At 36.9% G+C, this 17,289-nt stretch overlaps 1 protein-coding gene across 22 annotated transcripts in view; it reads right to left on the bottom strand.

Annotated features, from left to right (window-relative positions):
- Csnk1g3 (casein kinase 1, gamma 3) overlaps positions 1-17,289 on the bottom strand; it is an 86,990-nt gene that overhangs the window by 28,049 nt on the left and 41,652 nt on the right. For all 22 annotated transcript variants that reach the window (NM_022855.3, NM_001393750.1, NM_001393749.1 and 19 more), the window contains 2 exons: positions 12,219-12,367; positions 10,344-10,578 (listed from right to left, as the gene is read on the bottom strand). In NM_022855.3, coding sequence (NP_074046.1) covers positions 10,344-10,578; positions 12,219-12,367 — 384 coding nt within the window. The remainder of the gene's footprint in view (positions 1-10,343; positions 10,579-12,218; positions 12,368-17,289) is intronic.

Raw genomic sequence — 17,289 nt, 5'->3', positions numbered from 1 at the left:
AGTACGCTACACCAATGGAGAATAACTGCTTCTAAGTTTACTACATAAGTGTAAAACATGGGTTTGCTACATATAAACAACAGAATCATACTTAAACTCCTTTTACAGATTGTCATCTTTAAAATATGCCATATAACATCTTTAGTGCTACTGAAACTTCACTTGTTTAGATACCTATCATGGAAATGGAGGCCAATGGAGAAGAGGTTTAATGGTCAAACTGAGTCTCTGTATCTTGTAACTCTACCTTCAGAGTAATAATAGAATATGGTAATGGTTCCAAGAAACTGTAGAGTTTAAAATGCTTAGTATTCTGTAAGCCCAAAATTTCCTAAACACAGATTAACACAAAATATATAGCATGTAAATGACACTAACAAAGAATCTGAAACCTCATAAATATTTACTATGTTGTCACTGACGTTAAATTGAGATTTTTAAAATACAAAGATGTTAACAGAGAAGAAATGCTTATAAAAAGTACAGCACACAAGCCATGTTTCCCAAATTCCAAGTAATGCTCAAGGCTTTTAGAAAAGCAAACTTTCCAAGTACTGCCCTGCAGTAAGATGAAAGGTCAGGAAACAGTTGAATTTCTACCCTGTGTTCCCATAGCATTTGCTTCAGTTTACAAACAATGCTTACTTGCACTGTTCTCAGTATCTGTCTGTCACCTAGACTGCATGTTAGCAGAGCTGGCTCATTACCCTCACAACCCAGTAATGGTCAGCACAGAGCACACTCTGGATGCTTAAGTTCTGGTATCTTAAAAAGGAAAAGTAATGGAAAGAAAACATTATTTACAAACTCCAGATGGGAACTGAAAGCATTTTGGAAACTTTTAAAAGCTGGAAGAAGCTGGCCTCCTGCTGGTAGCTGACTCCTTTTATACTGTGGAGCAGAGGTTATGTGCACTCTAGATGCTTAGCAGCTGATACTGAAGTGCAGTCGGGTTTGATAATTACTGGAAGGAAAGCTCTGCTCACTGTAATAAAACACACCCTTGACAGCATACCTGCATAACAGCATACCTGCATAACTGTCACCACAATCAAGAAGAGACTCCAAAAGCTCTGTGATCAATGTCCCTTTCTACCTCCCACCTCTGGCCTCAGAACCCCACCTAACTGCTTGCCATTATAGATTAGATTTCATTTTCACACAGTATAGGTTATATAGTACAGGTTCATATCTGGATTCTTTCCATCAGTCTATTTTCATGGTTCTCCCATAATGCTCCCTGCATCAAGAGCTCACTGCTTTTCATGAAAACAACCACAATAAGCCCACCTAATTCACCTAGGTAGGCTCCAGTCTGAGGCCTTCCTACTGAGGGAACCATGAGCATCCTGACACTTCTGAAGTATACTGCAGAAAGGTTGTGTGCCATTTCAGATCTCCATCAGCAATATTAATGGTTATTTCAGAATTTAATAATGTCGTCTTTTACATTTTACCCAGGTCAATATTTATGACAGGGAAGCTTACAGTGGATGGACAGTATCTTACTGAAGACTGATGCTCTTGGACTTCATTCATGAACTGCACACATGTGTGCTATATTTTCATGAAGTCTAATTTGCTACCAATTTTTTCTCTTACTATTCATACTGGCTTATTTGCAATTCAAAAAAATCTCTGACTACACTTGAGACCACAGATTTTCTATTTTTCTAACTATAGATTTTATAGTTTGGGTTCTTCTATTTAAATCTATTATACACGTTGATTTTTGCTTTGGTATGGAATAAAAAATAGTTTTTGTTTGTTTGTTTCTCTCTTTCTTTCAATAGTGACATCTGGCTATACTACTTTTTGGCAAGACTTTCCCTGTCCCCAAAACTGTTTCTGCATTATTCTCAAAACTCAGCTGACCATCTATATTCAAATTCTGGACTTTATATTCTGACCACTTATCTGTCTTCATATCAATACTACTACTCAAAATAAGTAGGGCATGGACGAGATTGGGGGAAGGTTGATATTTAAAGAGGTTAATGACTGGAAAACAGAAATTCAACAGGAAAAACTAACAAAAAAGGGTTGATTATTTGAAAGCTTCAATAAAATAATTAATCCTCTTACTAGACTTAAAAAAAAAAAACCCTACAAATTAACAGTAACAGGAGCAACAGAAGGGGCATTAGACTAGATCTTTCAGACCTTGAAAACACTGATTTAAAAAATTCTGAACTTAGCTGTGTGGTGGGAACACACACCTTTAATCACAATCCCTGGGAAACAGCAGCAGGAAGATCTCAGTTACAGGACAGCCAAGGCTATATAGAGAAATTCCTTCTCAAAAACCAGAAAAAGAACCAACATGATGCCAACGCAACTGAAATGAAGCAGACAGATACTCTGTAAGACTTACTAAGTACTGGACTTTCTCAAGACAAAATAAAGAGCTCTATGCCAGTAAAAGAAATTTAGTTTAAATTTTAAACCATGAGCTGAAAAGATGGCTCAGTGACTAAAGATCTTGCCATGCAAGTGTAAGGACCAGAGTTCAGCCCCCGGGACCCCCATACGCTGGATGTTGGAACATACTTTGATGAGACAGAACAAACAGAGAAGAAGCCTCCAAGTCTGCAGATCACCGCGGTTGACCTATGCAGCAATGAACAACTAGAAACCCTGTCTCAAACATGAAGTCAAAGATCTACACCTGAGTTCGCCTATACTCTGACCTTCACATACATGTGGGACCACCATGTGTTGTTATGTAGCAGTTTCCTCTGAACTGAAACCTTCCATGAGATAAGAAGGGACTTCATGACACTTGGGAGTTAAGCAAACTTTGTATGTCTAGGAAAGCTGACATTTGCAAGAGTCGTCAAAGAGCCCCACCAGAGTGATAAAGCAGTAAGACTGCGGGAGAAGACCCTACCCAGCTAAATTAGCTAAGTCATCGAGGTTTCTCAGACCTGCTGAGTGGCCTGGAAGCTATCCCCAGATGCAGAAAGCTCCAGGGAAGCACTTCCATGAGTCATCCTCTGTGCTGCAGTGGGCTTGTTGATGACGAAGCTGCTTCCGAATCATCCTGATTCTGAAAGTAATCTCTCACCCATACTCCTGTTAGTAGCACCAATAAAAACTTTAGTTCACCAAAATGGATTCCAGGGTAACTGTTACCTTGGATCTGTAGGCTTGCTTTCTGGGATGAGCAGACATGTCTAAGTGTTTAATCTCCCCAGAAAAAGTCTCTCACATAATCTGTGCCCTTGTCTATACATACAGACATGCCCACACACAAACAACACACACACACACACACACACACACACACACACACACACACACACAATCTTCACACAAATGTTCTTTAAATTAATAAAAACATTTTAATAATCGTAAAACCTTACCTAATTATGAGGCATGGCTGGTAAACTGTACTAAAGGCAAGACGTATCAGATCAACAAAACTTAGAAATAAGAGTTCTCAACTCTTACCCTGTTTGTCAGGATGTCACTGCATAAAATCACTACAAGTAACAAAAACTCATAAGGTATCCCTCATAAACAAGCATGAAATCCTTAAGAAGATAATGTTCCTTGACAAAGTAATCATTACTCTTAGAATATAAGGTTGATTTAACTTTCAAAGGTGAACCTATGGGGACTGGGGAGTAACTCAGTGGGTGAGAGTACTTGCTCTGTAAACAAGAGGCAGAGTTTGTATTCCCAAATGAACGAATATAAGAAGCCAGAAATGGAGGCCACTGCCTGTAACCCCAGGACTTGGAGGCAGAAACAAGCAGTTCCTAAGACCTTGCTAGCTAAAGAGTAAAAAGGCAAGTGGCCAATTCCATGAGAGACTTCTTTGAGGCAATAAAGAAAGCCCCCATGCTGTGCTCTGGCTTCCACATGTACTGAATACTTGGACACTCATATACATATCACACACGCATGTGTGCACATACACTTGGCCTAACATAAATTTAAAATCTATTTCTTTCATTCTTTCTATTCATTGTCATATGAAAATTTCTTGCCATTTAACAAAGCAAGAAAATGTCATTTAATTATTGAAATGTAGTCATGGTGCAAGACAGCACAATGAAGCAGTCCAGATTGACTCCAGTACCCACATGAAAGGATGAGAGACTGAACTCACAAAGATATTCTTTGACCTCCAAACAAGCAGCGTGGCATGTGCAACCCTCAATGCACAAATATGCATAAAATACTAAGTGTAAAACCAAAACATTTACATACTAGCAAAGAGCAATGAGAAATTAAATTTAAAACCAACATCTTTACAGCAGTATCAAAAACCTAGAAAATATATAAAGACAAATTTACAAATATATAAGAGAGTATATGAGAGTGTGTGTGTGAGTGTGTGTGTGTGTGTGTGTGTGTGTGTGTGTGAGAGAGAGAGAGAGAGAGAGCAATGTGCCTGCACATGTAAGTAGGATAGCATATAATTACAAAGACTTGAAAGCACTGACTCCCTCGAGTTGTCCTCTGACCTCCAAATGCAGGCAGTAACATGAGCACCCCACCAGCCCCCCCACATACATATGCAAAATAAATAGGTCACACACACACACACACACACACACACACACACAAAAAACACACACACGTGTATTATATAATATACATTAGCCTCACAGTAGGATTCTTTGTTAAATCCACCTGAGTACTGTAGTTGCCAGTGTCAACAGAAACGGTCATAAAGCGATCTCACATCACTCCATCAAAGGACGGTATTAGATTCATAATCTACAAAGCATTATAAATTCAAGCCATAAATACAAGCTAGTAAAGTAAGCCCACTACTAAAACTCAATCCAAAAGCCCTTTTACCTTCATAATTGCTTTCTTTGTGTTCCTGTACCAACTGACACCTGGAAATAAATGTCAGCAAGTGGGAAGTAATACAAGTCACAAGAAAGCTTTCTCTTTGAAATGAGTAACTATGGCACACGCTTCAAGTCTGTAAGAGTTCTATTACATGAAAAAGATCCCTGACAGGTTATCGGGTGCTTATGAAATCCTGTTCACATTTTTCTAAAGCGTTTAACTGAATAGGCCTGTTTAAAAATGGGTATTTCCCTCAAAGTCATTATTATGTAATTTTTAAAGGATTAGAATTAGAGATTTGATTTAAGTACAGTTAAAATTTCTTTTAAATGAATTCAAAGAAATTTAATCTATATAATTAAACTTTTACCCATTAGAAATGTTATGTATTATATATGCATAACCCATTTTCAGAATCTTATATATATCCATGTGCCATAAATCAGACGTTTCAAAGTTGTAACTTCACTGAAAGTAGAAATTATTACCTCCTATCTGGAGTGTAGGCCGGAAAAGTTAAATAACTACCAGAAGTTAACAGGACAGGACTCAACACACCCTCCTTCATCTGTTCACTTGGAAAAACCTAACAATGAAATAAATATTGCTACAAACCTTCTGCAATGCTTTTCTATTAATGATCCAATATTACTGTTCTCCATTTGATATGACAGTACTATTCAATTATCTCTAATTGTCCATATCAATTAAAATTTAATTGTGACTAGAAAGACTTTTTTCATGAACTCAAATCTATCTTTCAACACAGAATATGCCAAAGACCTCATATATATATATATATATATATATATATATATATATATATAAAATCAAAAATAAACTTATTACTGCATTTTTTCTACTAAAAAAAAAAAACAAGAAAGGCTAAAGTGCAGACTGGTAAGAGAACTCAGAATAAAAACTCCAAGAGAATATAAATTACTCTTTGTAAATAAAACAAAAAACAAAAAAACTTCTACTATCTGTAAAGGTTATATCTAGGGCTGGAGAGATGGATCAATGGTTAAAAGAGTTTTCTGTTCTACTAAGAACTTGAGTTCAACTCCTAGCACCACATTGGGCCACTTACAGCCACAGGTAATTTTGGCTCTGGGACCCTCTTCTGGCCACACAAACAACTTCTTTGTATGTAAGTACTCCTATACAAACACTCATGCATACACATAATTAAAAAATAAAAGTAAATTTGCTTTACATGGCTTTATTTAATATTTCCTTACAAAATGTTTTAGCAGTTTTCTCAACCCCACAATACCCAGAAGTACATTTGCCACAACATTCACTGAGCTCGTACTTTTTCAAGTTATGTAATAAAAATGAGATTTGGTACTTTCCCAATGATGATGCAAGGGTAGGACATAAGGTTACATGCCTGTAACCCCAGCATCCAGAAGGCTAAGGCAGGAGAATGCTTAATTCAAGTCCAGCATGATAAATACAACTGAGTTCCAAGTCACCCTGGGCAGGAAGGTGAGCTCCACACTGGTAGACAGAAAGACCCACCTCAATATAAAAGAAACAATTATGAGCACAATGGACAGTAACAGCTCCCTCAGCCCTCATCTGGACACAACCCAATACTATCAAGAAAATCTAGAACATGGAGATTTCTTTCTGACAAAAAAATCCAGTGCACAGTCACTTAATTCAAATTCTTTCTTGAGATTTCTCTCAATTTAGATATAATTCAGTAAGTCTGGCTTCTAAGTTAATAGTAAAAAAAAAAATCAAAATAAGGGGAAAGACAGCAGTTACAGCAAGGAAATATGAGATGGCAAAAGTGAGGCAAAATTGATAGAAAAATAAAAACATCCAAAAACAAAAAATAGACTGTATTCGCTCTAAGCTTATTTGTGTGTGTAATAGGGACTGTACATACATTATACGTGTGTGTGTGTGTGTGTCTGTGTGTGTGTGTGTGTGTGTGTGAGAGAGAGAGAGAGAGAGAGAGAGAGAGAGAGAGAGAGAGACTACTTCAATAAGATTTTTTAAAGGCAGGAAAGTGATCCAAGAATTAAAACCTGAGCCTCAAAGCCACTGACAACAGTTTTTTTCAAAACTACTCAAATGTAGACATCTAATTAGAGCTGACACAAAACAACTCATCATTAAAAGACAATGAAGCAGCAGCAGCAGCAAGCAGTGGTTTCATGAAGTGGACAATGGAAATCCCCATCTGTCACACAGCTTTCTGAATATGTCACTTTGGACAGTGATGTAAGCAAAGATAAAAGCAAACCTTATTCACTGCATTTGTCTGAGCATAAATGACCTTATGCCTCATTAAGATCAGCAGATATTATGAGACTAAAAATGAAAGACTATGCAATGTGATTTTTACACTATTCATCTATAATATATTGAAAACATCTCTTTCTGGCTAAATCCTCACTAAATCTGATGCCTCAAAAGTAATCTCTAAGGTCTGGGTATGTAGCTAACTAGTTCAATGCTTGCCTAGTAGATTCAAGGCCCTGAGTTTGACCCTCTAGCGTTTGAAAAACAAGGGAAAGGGAAGGGGGGGAAGGAAAGGAAAGGAAAGGAAAGGAAAGGAAAGGAAAGGAAAGGAAAGGAAAGGAAAGGAAAGGAAAGGAAAGGAAAGGAAAAAGGATGGGAAGGACAGAAAGGGTAAGAAAGGAAGGGGACTGTGAAAAACCAGGTAAAGCTGTGCAGGCTTCAGTCAGATACATATAAAGTAAAAGTCGCGTTTTTGCTCATCACTTTCTCTCTTTCTCCTTTTCCTTTCTTTCTTGGTTCCTTTTTCTTCACCAAATCCTATATTTCAAATTCAACAAATGTGAAATACCCATGTCACAAACCTTACCAACTCACAGAATGTACAGAACACACTCAAACACCACTGAACTCACTTGTATTGGTTCACATTAGGAATCCATGTGATCTGGCAAACAAACACCTCCTCTATCAATATCACCCATCTACATTAGACTGAGTAAGTAGATCTCTGAAAAATACACCTTTATAGCTTCTGTTGTTTGTACATTCCTACAACAGTTAAATGCCTCTTCCCCACCCTCTAAAGGCCTTTCCCAACAATGATTAATCACTCACTTTGCCTGTTCTACAAATAGAAAGCTGCTACGTATACCATTGTTCACACAAAGCATTAGCCTATAGGGAAGTTATGACCTCATGTCTTACAATAAAATAGTTGTGGGGCGTTGTTAGTTATTTTGAAATAGTAACAACTCCCATGAAAGGAAAATTTCTCACAGACAATGCACATGCAAATATGGGTGTGACTGATTTTAAGAGGCTACCCAATTGTGTTTTAAATTTGTCGGGAGAGTTTGCTATTGAAAGGATTTACCAAAAATGTTATCTGAATCAAGGTTGTCCTTTATCATTTTATGCCTGAAACTATCCTTAAAGGCATCTCACATTTCTTCACACATTTCAGATGTGCGCCACGAGCACCATCCTGCAGGGTGTCAGCAGCAATGCCAAAAGCTACTGCCTTAAGAACTGGGCAGCAAAGCAGAGCCAGCAGCCAATCTGGACTAAGTCTGAGGAAAGCTGAAGTTGGATTAGACAGCTTTTGCAGTCCTGCCCACACCTTATTGTGTACTTTAATGACCGACATTAGACTATTGTACATTCCTGGCTAGTCCTTCTGATTAAGCCAACAGTAACAGAATCTAAAAGCAGAAAACCAAGACTGCACTTCCGCTGATATAAGCACATAGAATGGTTTCAGAAAAACTTACTGCAAATACAATGTAAAAATGATCTTAAAGAGAAAGACAAGCACAACTCAGTGTGAACAAATATACCATGAATAAAACCTCAACCATGAACTCACCTGATACAAAAAAAAAAAAAAAAAAAAAACCTAATTCTACAAGGCTTCTAGGATAAACACAAAATAGAGCTGCAGGTTATATACTGTGAATATTTGTTGATACATTATATACCTAAATATTTTTGCCTTATCCAACATATTTTTTGTTTCAGTTTTTTAAAGAACTCTGAAAATTAAATACTGTGTGTAGTAAGCCTGCTTCACAACAGTGTCAATTAGCAACTCTGAAGCTATTTTCTGAGCAGCCTGGCTTTCAAGCACTGAATAAATAAGCAGTGATGAACAGACTTCTCAATGTTAGCAAAAGAAAATAAAAAGGTAAACAAATATAATAGAGGTGTACTACTCTGTAGTAAAACAGATCCAAAACTCAAAAGTACCAGAATGATCTTGAACCTTTACCAGAAATGTAATAGTATGTATTAATGTAGTAATGTAATAATCTTGAACCTTTACTAAGAATGTAACAGAATGTGTGTACAATTTGTATGCTGTGTAGGCTAATTTTCTCTGGGTATATGTATACATATAATGTGAGACCTTCTGGGCATCAACATAAACAATGGTAGCAATGTATTTATTAAATAATTCAGAAACTAAGAGTCATAGTCTGCACAAATACAAGTCAATAATTGGGTAAAAAGTAAAGTTTGTGATCTCAGCTTATCAGGTGTAAGGAACAAGGGACAGAGAAAAATCAGTACATGATAAATCTACTAGGTAAAAATTGATTAAAGATCCTTTCCTGGAGGCACATGCCCGAAATCCTAGAATGTGAGAAGCCAAACAAAGACTTCAAGCTCAAGGACAGTGTAAGCTAAGAAACCGTACCATGTCACAAAAAAAAAAAAAAAAAAAAAAAAAGTTAAAAGAATAACATGTTTGCATCATTTCAAAGATCTAGCTATAACACACTTTTTAGTTACCAAGAGAACATTACTTTCCTGGAGACACTCAACAGACATCATCTAATTAAGTAAATAGATCCAACTGGAACCAATTACAGGAACTGACTCCTGACCTAACACAAGAACATAAGATTTCTTTGCTTTTTCACAGGTGTGCATTTAATATGCATACCACTATCTAATCATAAAAAATAATGACCCAAGATGAGAATATTTTTAAAAATTACCTTTGTGCCTAGAAATTATTAAGATTAAGACCTAAAGGAGAAATATTCCTGATTTTAAAGAGACTAAACCTATGTAATAAAACATTGTCCCAATTAGATCCTGAATCAAAAAGACATTAAAAATACTCTATAGTTGATATTTTACTCTTTCTATACATAAAATATATATTTTTAAAGTTAATAACTTGTCCAAAGTCATACTGTTAGGGAAAAATACTCTAGAAGCCAGCTCTGCCTGCCTTTACAATCTCAATAAAAATATTCACATGCACTGAATTCAGTTAAAATTGGGCATTGCCTAGTATTATTTAGTAGAAATACTTAAATGGATCCCCCAGTTGTATCAAAGGTTGGACACTCCAAGTTATCATAGGAAACATTTCCTCTGTATAGGACCTTATTCTCACAGTATTATCAAACTATGAGTGGAAGGACACTGGAGGTATATGGTGAATGAGAATTACAATACATGCTGTTTTAATTTGTAAACACTGATCACATGCTGCCACAGATCCAGGCCCAAGCTCCCACACTTAGGGCATGCTCACATACCTTTTCCTAGATGTGTGTTTATGCTCATGTATCTGGCTGTTCCAGTAAGGCTTTTGTGTTCTCTGTATGGTATATGTTTCTTTGTCTCTGGATCAATATATTCCTTTGCCAAACCAAAATCTATGATGTGAATGACTTGCTGGGCTTTGTTTCCTGGCCGTCCTATTAAGAAATTCTCAGGCTTCACATCTCTGTATATCAAGTTCTTTGAGTGGACATACTCCATGCGAGAAATCTTAGTGGGAAAAGAAAAAATAATTTTTACTTTAGATTTTCACTAACAAACAAAATTATGATAAAACCAAGACAGAACTCTCACAATAAAAATAACATAATGAAGAAAACAATTAGAAATTGTTTCAAGCCTTTAAAGTTAACATGGTGGCCAGTATTTTTCCTCAACGAACATACATCCATATATGACTTTAGTCTTTGCTGTTACAGTCGCAGATAAATAAAAGTGTTTGAATTTTAGGAATGCATTTCCTATCAGTAAGTCAAACTCAATCACCATTTTCAGAGGATGCTAGATTACAAAGGTGAAAATCTTTAAGGCCTAAAACTCAAAACTAAAAACACACTCAAAGTTAAGATTATTCTTCCTCAGTTCAACAATCAGGTATTTTTTATAATTAAAAAAAAAAAAAGCTCAAGAATGTACTTTTACCTTTAAAAATTAGCATAAAAAATTAATATCATTTAGTACTTTTTTCAAAATGGAACTCCCCAAGTATTAAACACTTTAAATTCTTGAAAAATGGAAATTTTTGAATTTCAATTATAATAAAGTACAATTATACCAACCATTTTTCAGATTCTCAAATGTTTACCATACAAAATAGCTAAAGAGAACATTAGATGTAAGGTAACTATTCCATTTGTGACAATCTTGGTTACCAATGTCATGTCAGCATATAGCACGTTGGCCATTCTAATCTGTTTATTAACAAACTGTGGCTCACATTTCCATAAGCTTAATTAACAATATCTTATTAGCATTTTCAAGGTCACAAAAAAATTGTAAGGTAGTTTTTAATAGTTCTATGTTACTTTATAACTATTCATAACTTATCCCATTCACCCTGTTAGCTCTACCCCATAGGGTATTTCTCATTATTTTACAATTTATCTATTGCTATACATAAAATTATAAGCACTCTATTTCCAATATAAATCTGTAGAAGTAGAGTTAATAGTGAATAAAAACAACTTTAAACTTTTGCAATATACTTATAGTAGCATTTATGTCCAACTGTCTAAAATTATCTCAACTGTTTTCTCATAGGTTCCCCGAAATCAATTCTGAAGTATACATCTCTCATTCATTAGTTTCTTCTTTTATTGGGTCATTAATGTCGACTTCCAAGAAGAGTAAGAACTCTGAGATTTCAAAGTTTTCATCTTATACAAGAAAAGAAAAACCTTAACCTTGAAATGAGCATTCTGTCCTTAAAGCAATTAAAATATTAATTTTACATTCCATGCAAACTAGAAAGACACTGTAAAAAGCAAGAGTAATTTCTATCACATAGGTCCACGTGGAAAAGTCAAAAAATCTTTAATGGAACTTTAACTTAAATGTATGAAAACTTTAACAGATGTTACAGGTAATGACATCTGTAATGCCAGATGAGGCAAGAGGATAAGAAGACCAGGCTAACGACATAGGGAGTTAGAGACCAACCCTGGTTATAGGAGACTCTGGAGAGGGGGGGTGTTAGTGGAGGGGAGATGGAAGGGACCAGACAGACAAACAGACACACTCATGACGACTGGAACAAGAGAGGGAAGGAGGAAGTTAGAGACTGAAGGAGGGAACCTTTAAGCAAAGAACTAAGCAGTTGTCCAAGCAACTTCCACGCCCTCCCCACTTACCAGCTGTATAGCTATCATGAGAACGGTTTTAAGAGAAAATGTTCTATCACAGAGGTCAAACAAATCTTCCAAACTAGGTCCCAGCAGTTCCAGCACCATAGCGTTGTATTTACCACAAGGGCCAAAATAGTAAACTTGAGGTATACCATCTAGGAAAAAAGAAAAACAGTAAATTTATTTTTCCAGGAATACACTAGACATTTATGATTGATCCACACCCTGACAGCTACATGGCTGAAGCTGTGTCACTGAGCATCATATACAGAGTCCTTTACTATCTCTACGACCTCATCTGCTGAACTTTAGCCCATTTCTATAGACTACAGAAAAGCTTAGACAATAATAGAAAAGATCCTACTTTTACTGAACAAGGTGGTCACTGTCGTCTTTAGAACTCCATGCTTGGCATGCTGCTAAGATCAACACAAATACCTTCTCTTAGGTGTGAAAAATTCATAAGATTTCATTCACCCTTATAGTTAAAGGAATGTGTGTGGGGAGATATAACACATAAACGCACGCGCATGCACACATACAATGTATGTACAGTCCCTATCAGCAGATATTAAGTCAGTCAAAAGGTAGACTGTGTGTCTAGATGGGTCTAATCTTATCTCATCATATTTAAAAAGTAGCTCAAGAAGTCAAAGGGAGCGAGAGTTTGTCAGGTAGCCTTCAAGAAACAAGCTCCAGGATATGAAGAGATCCACATGCTAGGTGGAAAGCCTCTAAGAAGTGAAGGCCTCAATCCTATACTCAACAGAAACTGAAGTTGCAAAAGGGGGCAGCGGTGGGGGACCAGTGAGGAGAAAAGGATGCTACGCTTCAACAGACTTACATTCTGAGTTTAGCACTGCTACTCTCAACAGCAGCTGAGTTCTGAGCTAAACTGTGAAATAATGTTTCATGTTTTAGCACACAACAATTCATTACAAAGTTACATAAAATAACAAATCTCCAATAAATACCTATGTATTAAGTGGCATATAAAAAGCAAGTAAGATCCTGAGACACATAGCCAGAATACAGCAAATACAGAGGCGAATGCCAGCAGCAAACCACTGAACTGAGAACAGGACCCCCGTTGAAGGAATCAGAGAAAGAACTGGAAGAGCTTGAAGGGGCTCGAGACCCCATATGAACAACAATGCCAAGCAACCAGAGCTTCCAGGGACTAAGCCACTACCTAAAGACTATACATGGACTGACCCTGGACTCTGACCCCATAGGTAGCAATGAATAGCCTAGTAAGAGCACCAGTGGAAGGGGAAGCCCTTGGTCCTGCTAAGACTGAACCCCCAGTGAACGTGATTGTTGGGGGGAGGGCGGTAATGGGGGGAGGGTGGGGAGGGGAACACCCATAAAGAATGGGAGGGGGAGGGGTTAGGGGGATGTTGGCCCAGAAACCGGGAAAGGGAATAACACTCGAAATGTAAATAAGAAATACTCGTTAATTTAAAAAAAAAAAAAAAAAAAGCAAGTAAGATACCATAACTGAAGAGTTTGGCCAGAAATGCAAAGTTGGGGGTTAACATTACAAAACCCACCAAATGTAATTCAGAACAATAACAGAATGGGGGAAAGCCATTTTATGATACAAAGAAAGCATCCAACACGATTCCCAGTAGGAGTTGAAGCATGAGCGGGAAGTCCAATACAGCACAGCAAGTCCAATACACGATCAACTGCAAGCTAGCACCACACTTAATGGTGAAGGCTGAGGTCCACTTTGAACTCTTGGAACAAAGAATACAAATGCATTCCCCCACGCTAAAGTTCCAAGTTACCAAATAATCAGACTTGTTTATCTGACCTGTCAAGAAACCAGAAAAGGTTTTCTAGCTGGCTAGTTTCAATCAGCTTGATGTTAAGTTCCTTCTGCTTAATCCTTACTCAAAATGATGTAATATAATTTGACATTATCATCAGCCATTTATCTACTGTTTGTCTCCCCTCTACTACCTAATGAGGGAAGTAACTCTGAAATGCCCATCTGTTTCATGTTCCTTGTTTCCAGGGGGTGGAGGCCTGCACAGGAAGGGGTGTGTTTGTATGTCTGTTTGTCTGTTTGATTTTGCCTTTCTCTGTGTATAAAACCATTCTCTTGTGCTTAGTTCACCAAAATACTTAATTCTATCTTATGGAAATAAGTGTTACAGATCTGTAATACTGGCGCTCTATGAAGCTGGGACAGGAAAACCACAGCCTTATCTAGGCTGTTTACAGTAAGACACTAATGCAATCTTTTGTTTTGGTTTGGTTTTCACATTCTCATTGTCTGGCCTTGGTTGACTTCCAACTCAGAGATGCCTCCTGAGTGCTGGAATTAAAGGCATGTGCCACCATACCTGGGGAGGAAAACTGGGCATGGATGAATTGTGTTTAGTATTCCTAAGGGCCTGGTTTTGATCTCAAGTGGGCTAAAACAAGGTCTATTCTAAGCTGGGATGGTGACTTACATGCCACCTATAACTCCAGCACTGAGGAAGAATAAGCAGGAGGATCTGGAGTTCAAGATCATCCTCCAACACACAGTGAATTTTGAGGCTGACATGAACTATAGGACCTATGTCAAAAAAACAAACAAAAAGGAAAAAATAAAGCCAAGTAAACTCTGTAAACTGCTGAAGCCCTGTCCTTTGACAAGTATAACAAATAAAGCATTCTTGAGAATGCAGAGAGACTCAAGACAAAAGGACAAAAGAGTTATCAAGGGCTCCCCCACCCAAAAACAATAAATATTTAAGCAAGAAGTAATTACAATTTTGTAAAATTTGTAGCTAGTAAGATGACTAACAATTTTATAATGCTTAAAAACTTTTCTGATGAAATTTTGGTGATACTATTGTGATGCAAGTTGGACAGTGAAATATGTCAATATCTGAAATATATGCATATCAATAAAACAGTATCTTCCAAGATATCAAAAGATGCAAAATCACACATGGAGTTTGAGCATACTCAGGGTGAAAGCTTCTAACTTTACATTGCAACTTAACTTTAAGGAACTACCATTTTCATACTTTGGTACAGTGCCTGGTTTGAATGTAAAATGCCCTCTTCCATATACACACTGAGCTCGTGTATTTGAACTCTTGCCCCCTAGTCAGTGGTTCAGCTTTAGGAAGGTCCTTCCTAAAGCAGCAGAAGCTTTGGGATTCACAGATGGGATGTAGCATAGTGGGGTCAGGTTTTAGGGCTGTATCATTTTCTGGTCTGTTTCCTCTACAATGAGAAAAATAACTAATATACTATCAAAAGGGTATTCATCATTTAAAAGTCCAATTAACTCAAAGCTGTTCCAATTTGAGGTCTGAAAAGAACAGTAGCCTGTAAACAACACCAGTCTGTGAGACCATTTCAAGGAATAATCACTATTAAAATTACTTAATAAAGCCATGAGGGTGTTATTTACCTTTTTCACTCTGATGTTCTAACAAGTTAATAGTAAATTTTCCTGGACACATTCTGTTACAACGAAGGGAAGATATGAGAAGCTGGCTGTTTTCTATTAAACTGGATATTTAAAATATTTCCAAAACACTTAAAGCAAGAATAACATTCTCATTCATTTATATTGAAAAGGAAAGTTCAATTTGATTTTTTAAAATGTTTTGAGTATTAATGCAAAGGACAACTTGGGAACTTTTTAATATTTAATATTTACTTGAATTTCTTGTTGCTCCAATCCACAACAAAAGGTTTCTGAGATCCTAAAAAAAATCTTAAAGGCATAAAAGACCCTCACCAGGAAATGTCTGAGATGTGCTGCCTATAATGTACGTCCTCTTATCCCAGCAACACAATGTGTAAGAGTGAGAAGGGAGACAGGAGGCTTCTTAAACTTCTTCTGCCTATTATTTTGGGAGCAGGTCTCGTATGTTGTCCAGGATGAGATCAAACTCATGGTTCTCCTGCCTCAAACTTCTGAGTGGCAGAATTATAGGCATGGTTAGCATACCTGAATCTTGTTTGTTAAAACATGATTGTGAAAAAAACATGATCAGGAAACTATAAAAGGTGAATTTTGGATATCAATGATGTTTACAGGACTTATACAACCAAAATTCCTCTCAAAAAGTATAATTAAAATCCCAAATATTATAGAATCCTCCCATTCATTTCAAAACAGAGCTAAATAATGTAAAAGATGGTGTGAATACAAGTATCAATAACCAAATGGAAACAATGTTTCCAATATGAATATTGAAAATATTGAAAGTTATGGATTAGTAACATGATAGAATATAAAGGCCTCTTTTTAGAGAAGAGCCAACTATGGCAAGAAATTCACTGCAAAGCAGGTACATTAAACTGGAGTGCCACTAGGCATTCAATGCAAAAGAGAGCATTCCATGACCACAGATGTAAATTTCATGAAGTCATTGTTTTTAATAGCTAAGTAGTACTCCGTTGTGTAGAAACACAACATTTTCTGTATCCATCCTTTGTTGTGGGACATATGGGTTCTTTCCAGCTTCTGGCTATTATAAATAAGGCTGCTATGAACATAGTGGAGCATGTGTCCTTGTTATATGTTGGAGCATCTTTTGGGTATACGCCCAGAAGTGGTATAGCTGGGTCCTCAGGTAGAAACTATTTCCAATTTTCTGAGGAACTACAGGCTGATTTCCAGAATGGTTGTGCCAGTCTGCAATCCCACCAACAATGGAGGACGGTTCCTTTTCATCCACATCAGGTCAGCATCTTCTGTCACCTGAGATTTTGATCTTAGCCATTCTGACGGGTGTGAGGTGGAATCTCAGGGTTGTTTTGATTTGCATTTCCCTGATGACTGAGGATTTTTGAACACTTCTTTAGGTACTTCTCAGCCATTTGAGATTCCTCAGTTGAGAAGTCTCTGTTTAGCTCTGTACCCCATTTTTTAATAGGGTTATTTGTCCCTCTGGAGTTTAACATTTTGAGTTCTTTGTATATTTTGAATATTAGCCCTCTGTCAGCTGTAGGATTAAAAGGGGGTGGGGTTTACAGGTCAGGTATGGGAAGATACAAAAGAGAAGTCCAGAGGGTCAGAAAAATGAATATGTAGCAATAGGGGGTAGGGAACTCA

This window comes from Rattus norvegicus, chromosome 18 (assembly GCF_036323735.1).
Source record: "Rattus norvegicus strain BN/NHsdMcwi chromosome 18, GRCr8, whole genome shotgun sequence".
Classification (NCBI taxonomy): domain Eukaryota; kingdom Metazoa; phylum Chordata; class Mammalia; order Rodentia; family Muridae; genus Rattus; species Rattus norvegicus.
The sequence above is the reverse complement of the archived record's forward strand: the minus strand, read 5'-3'. Positions and strand labels throughout refer to the sequence as shown.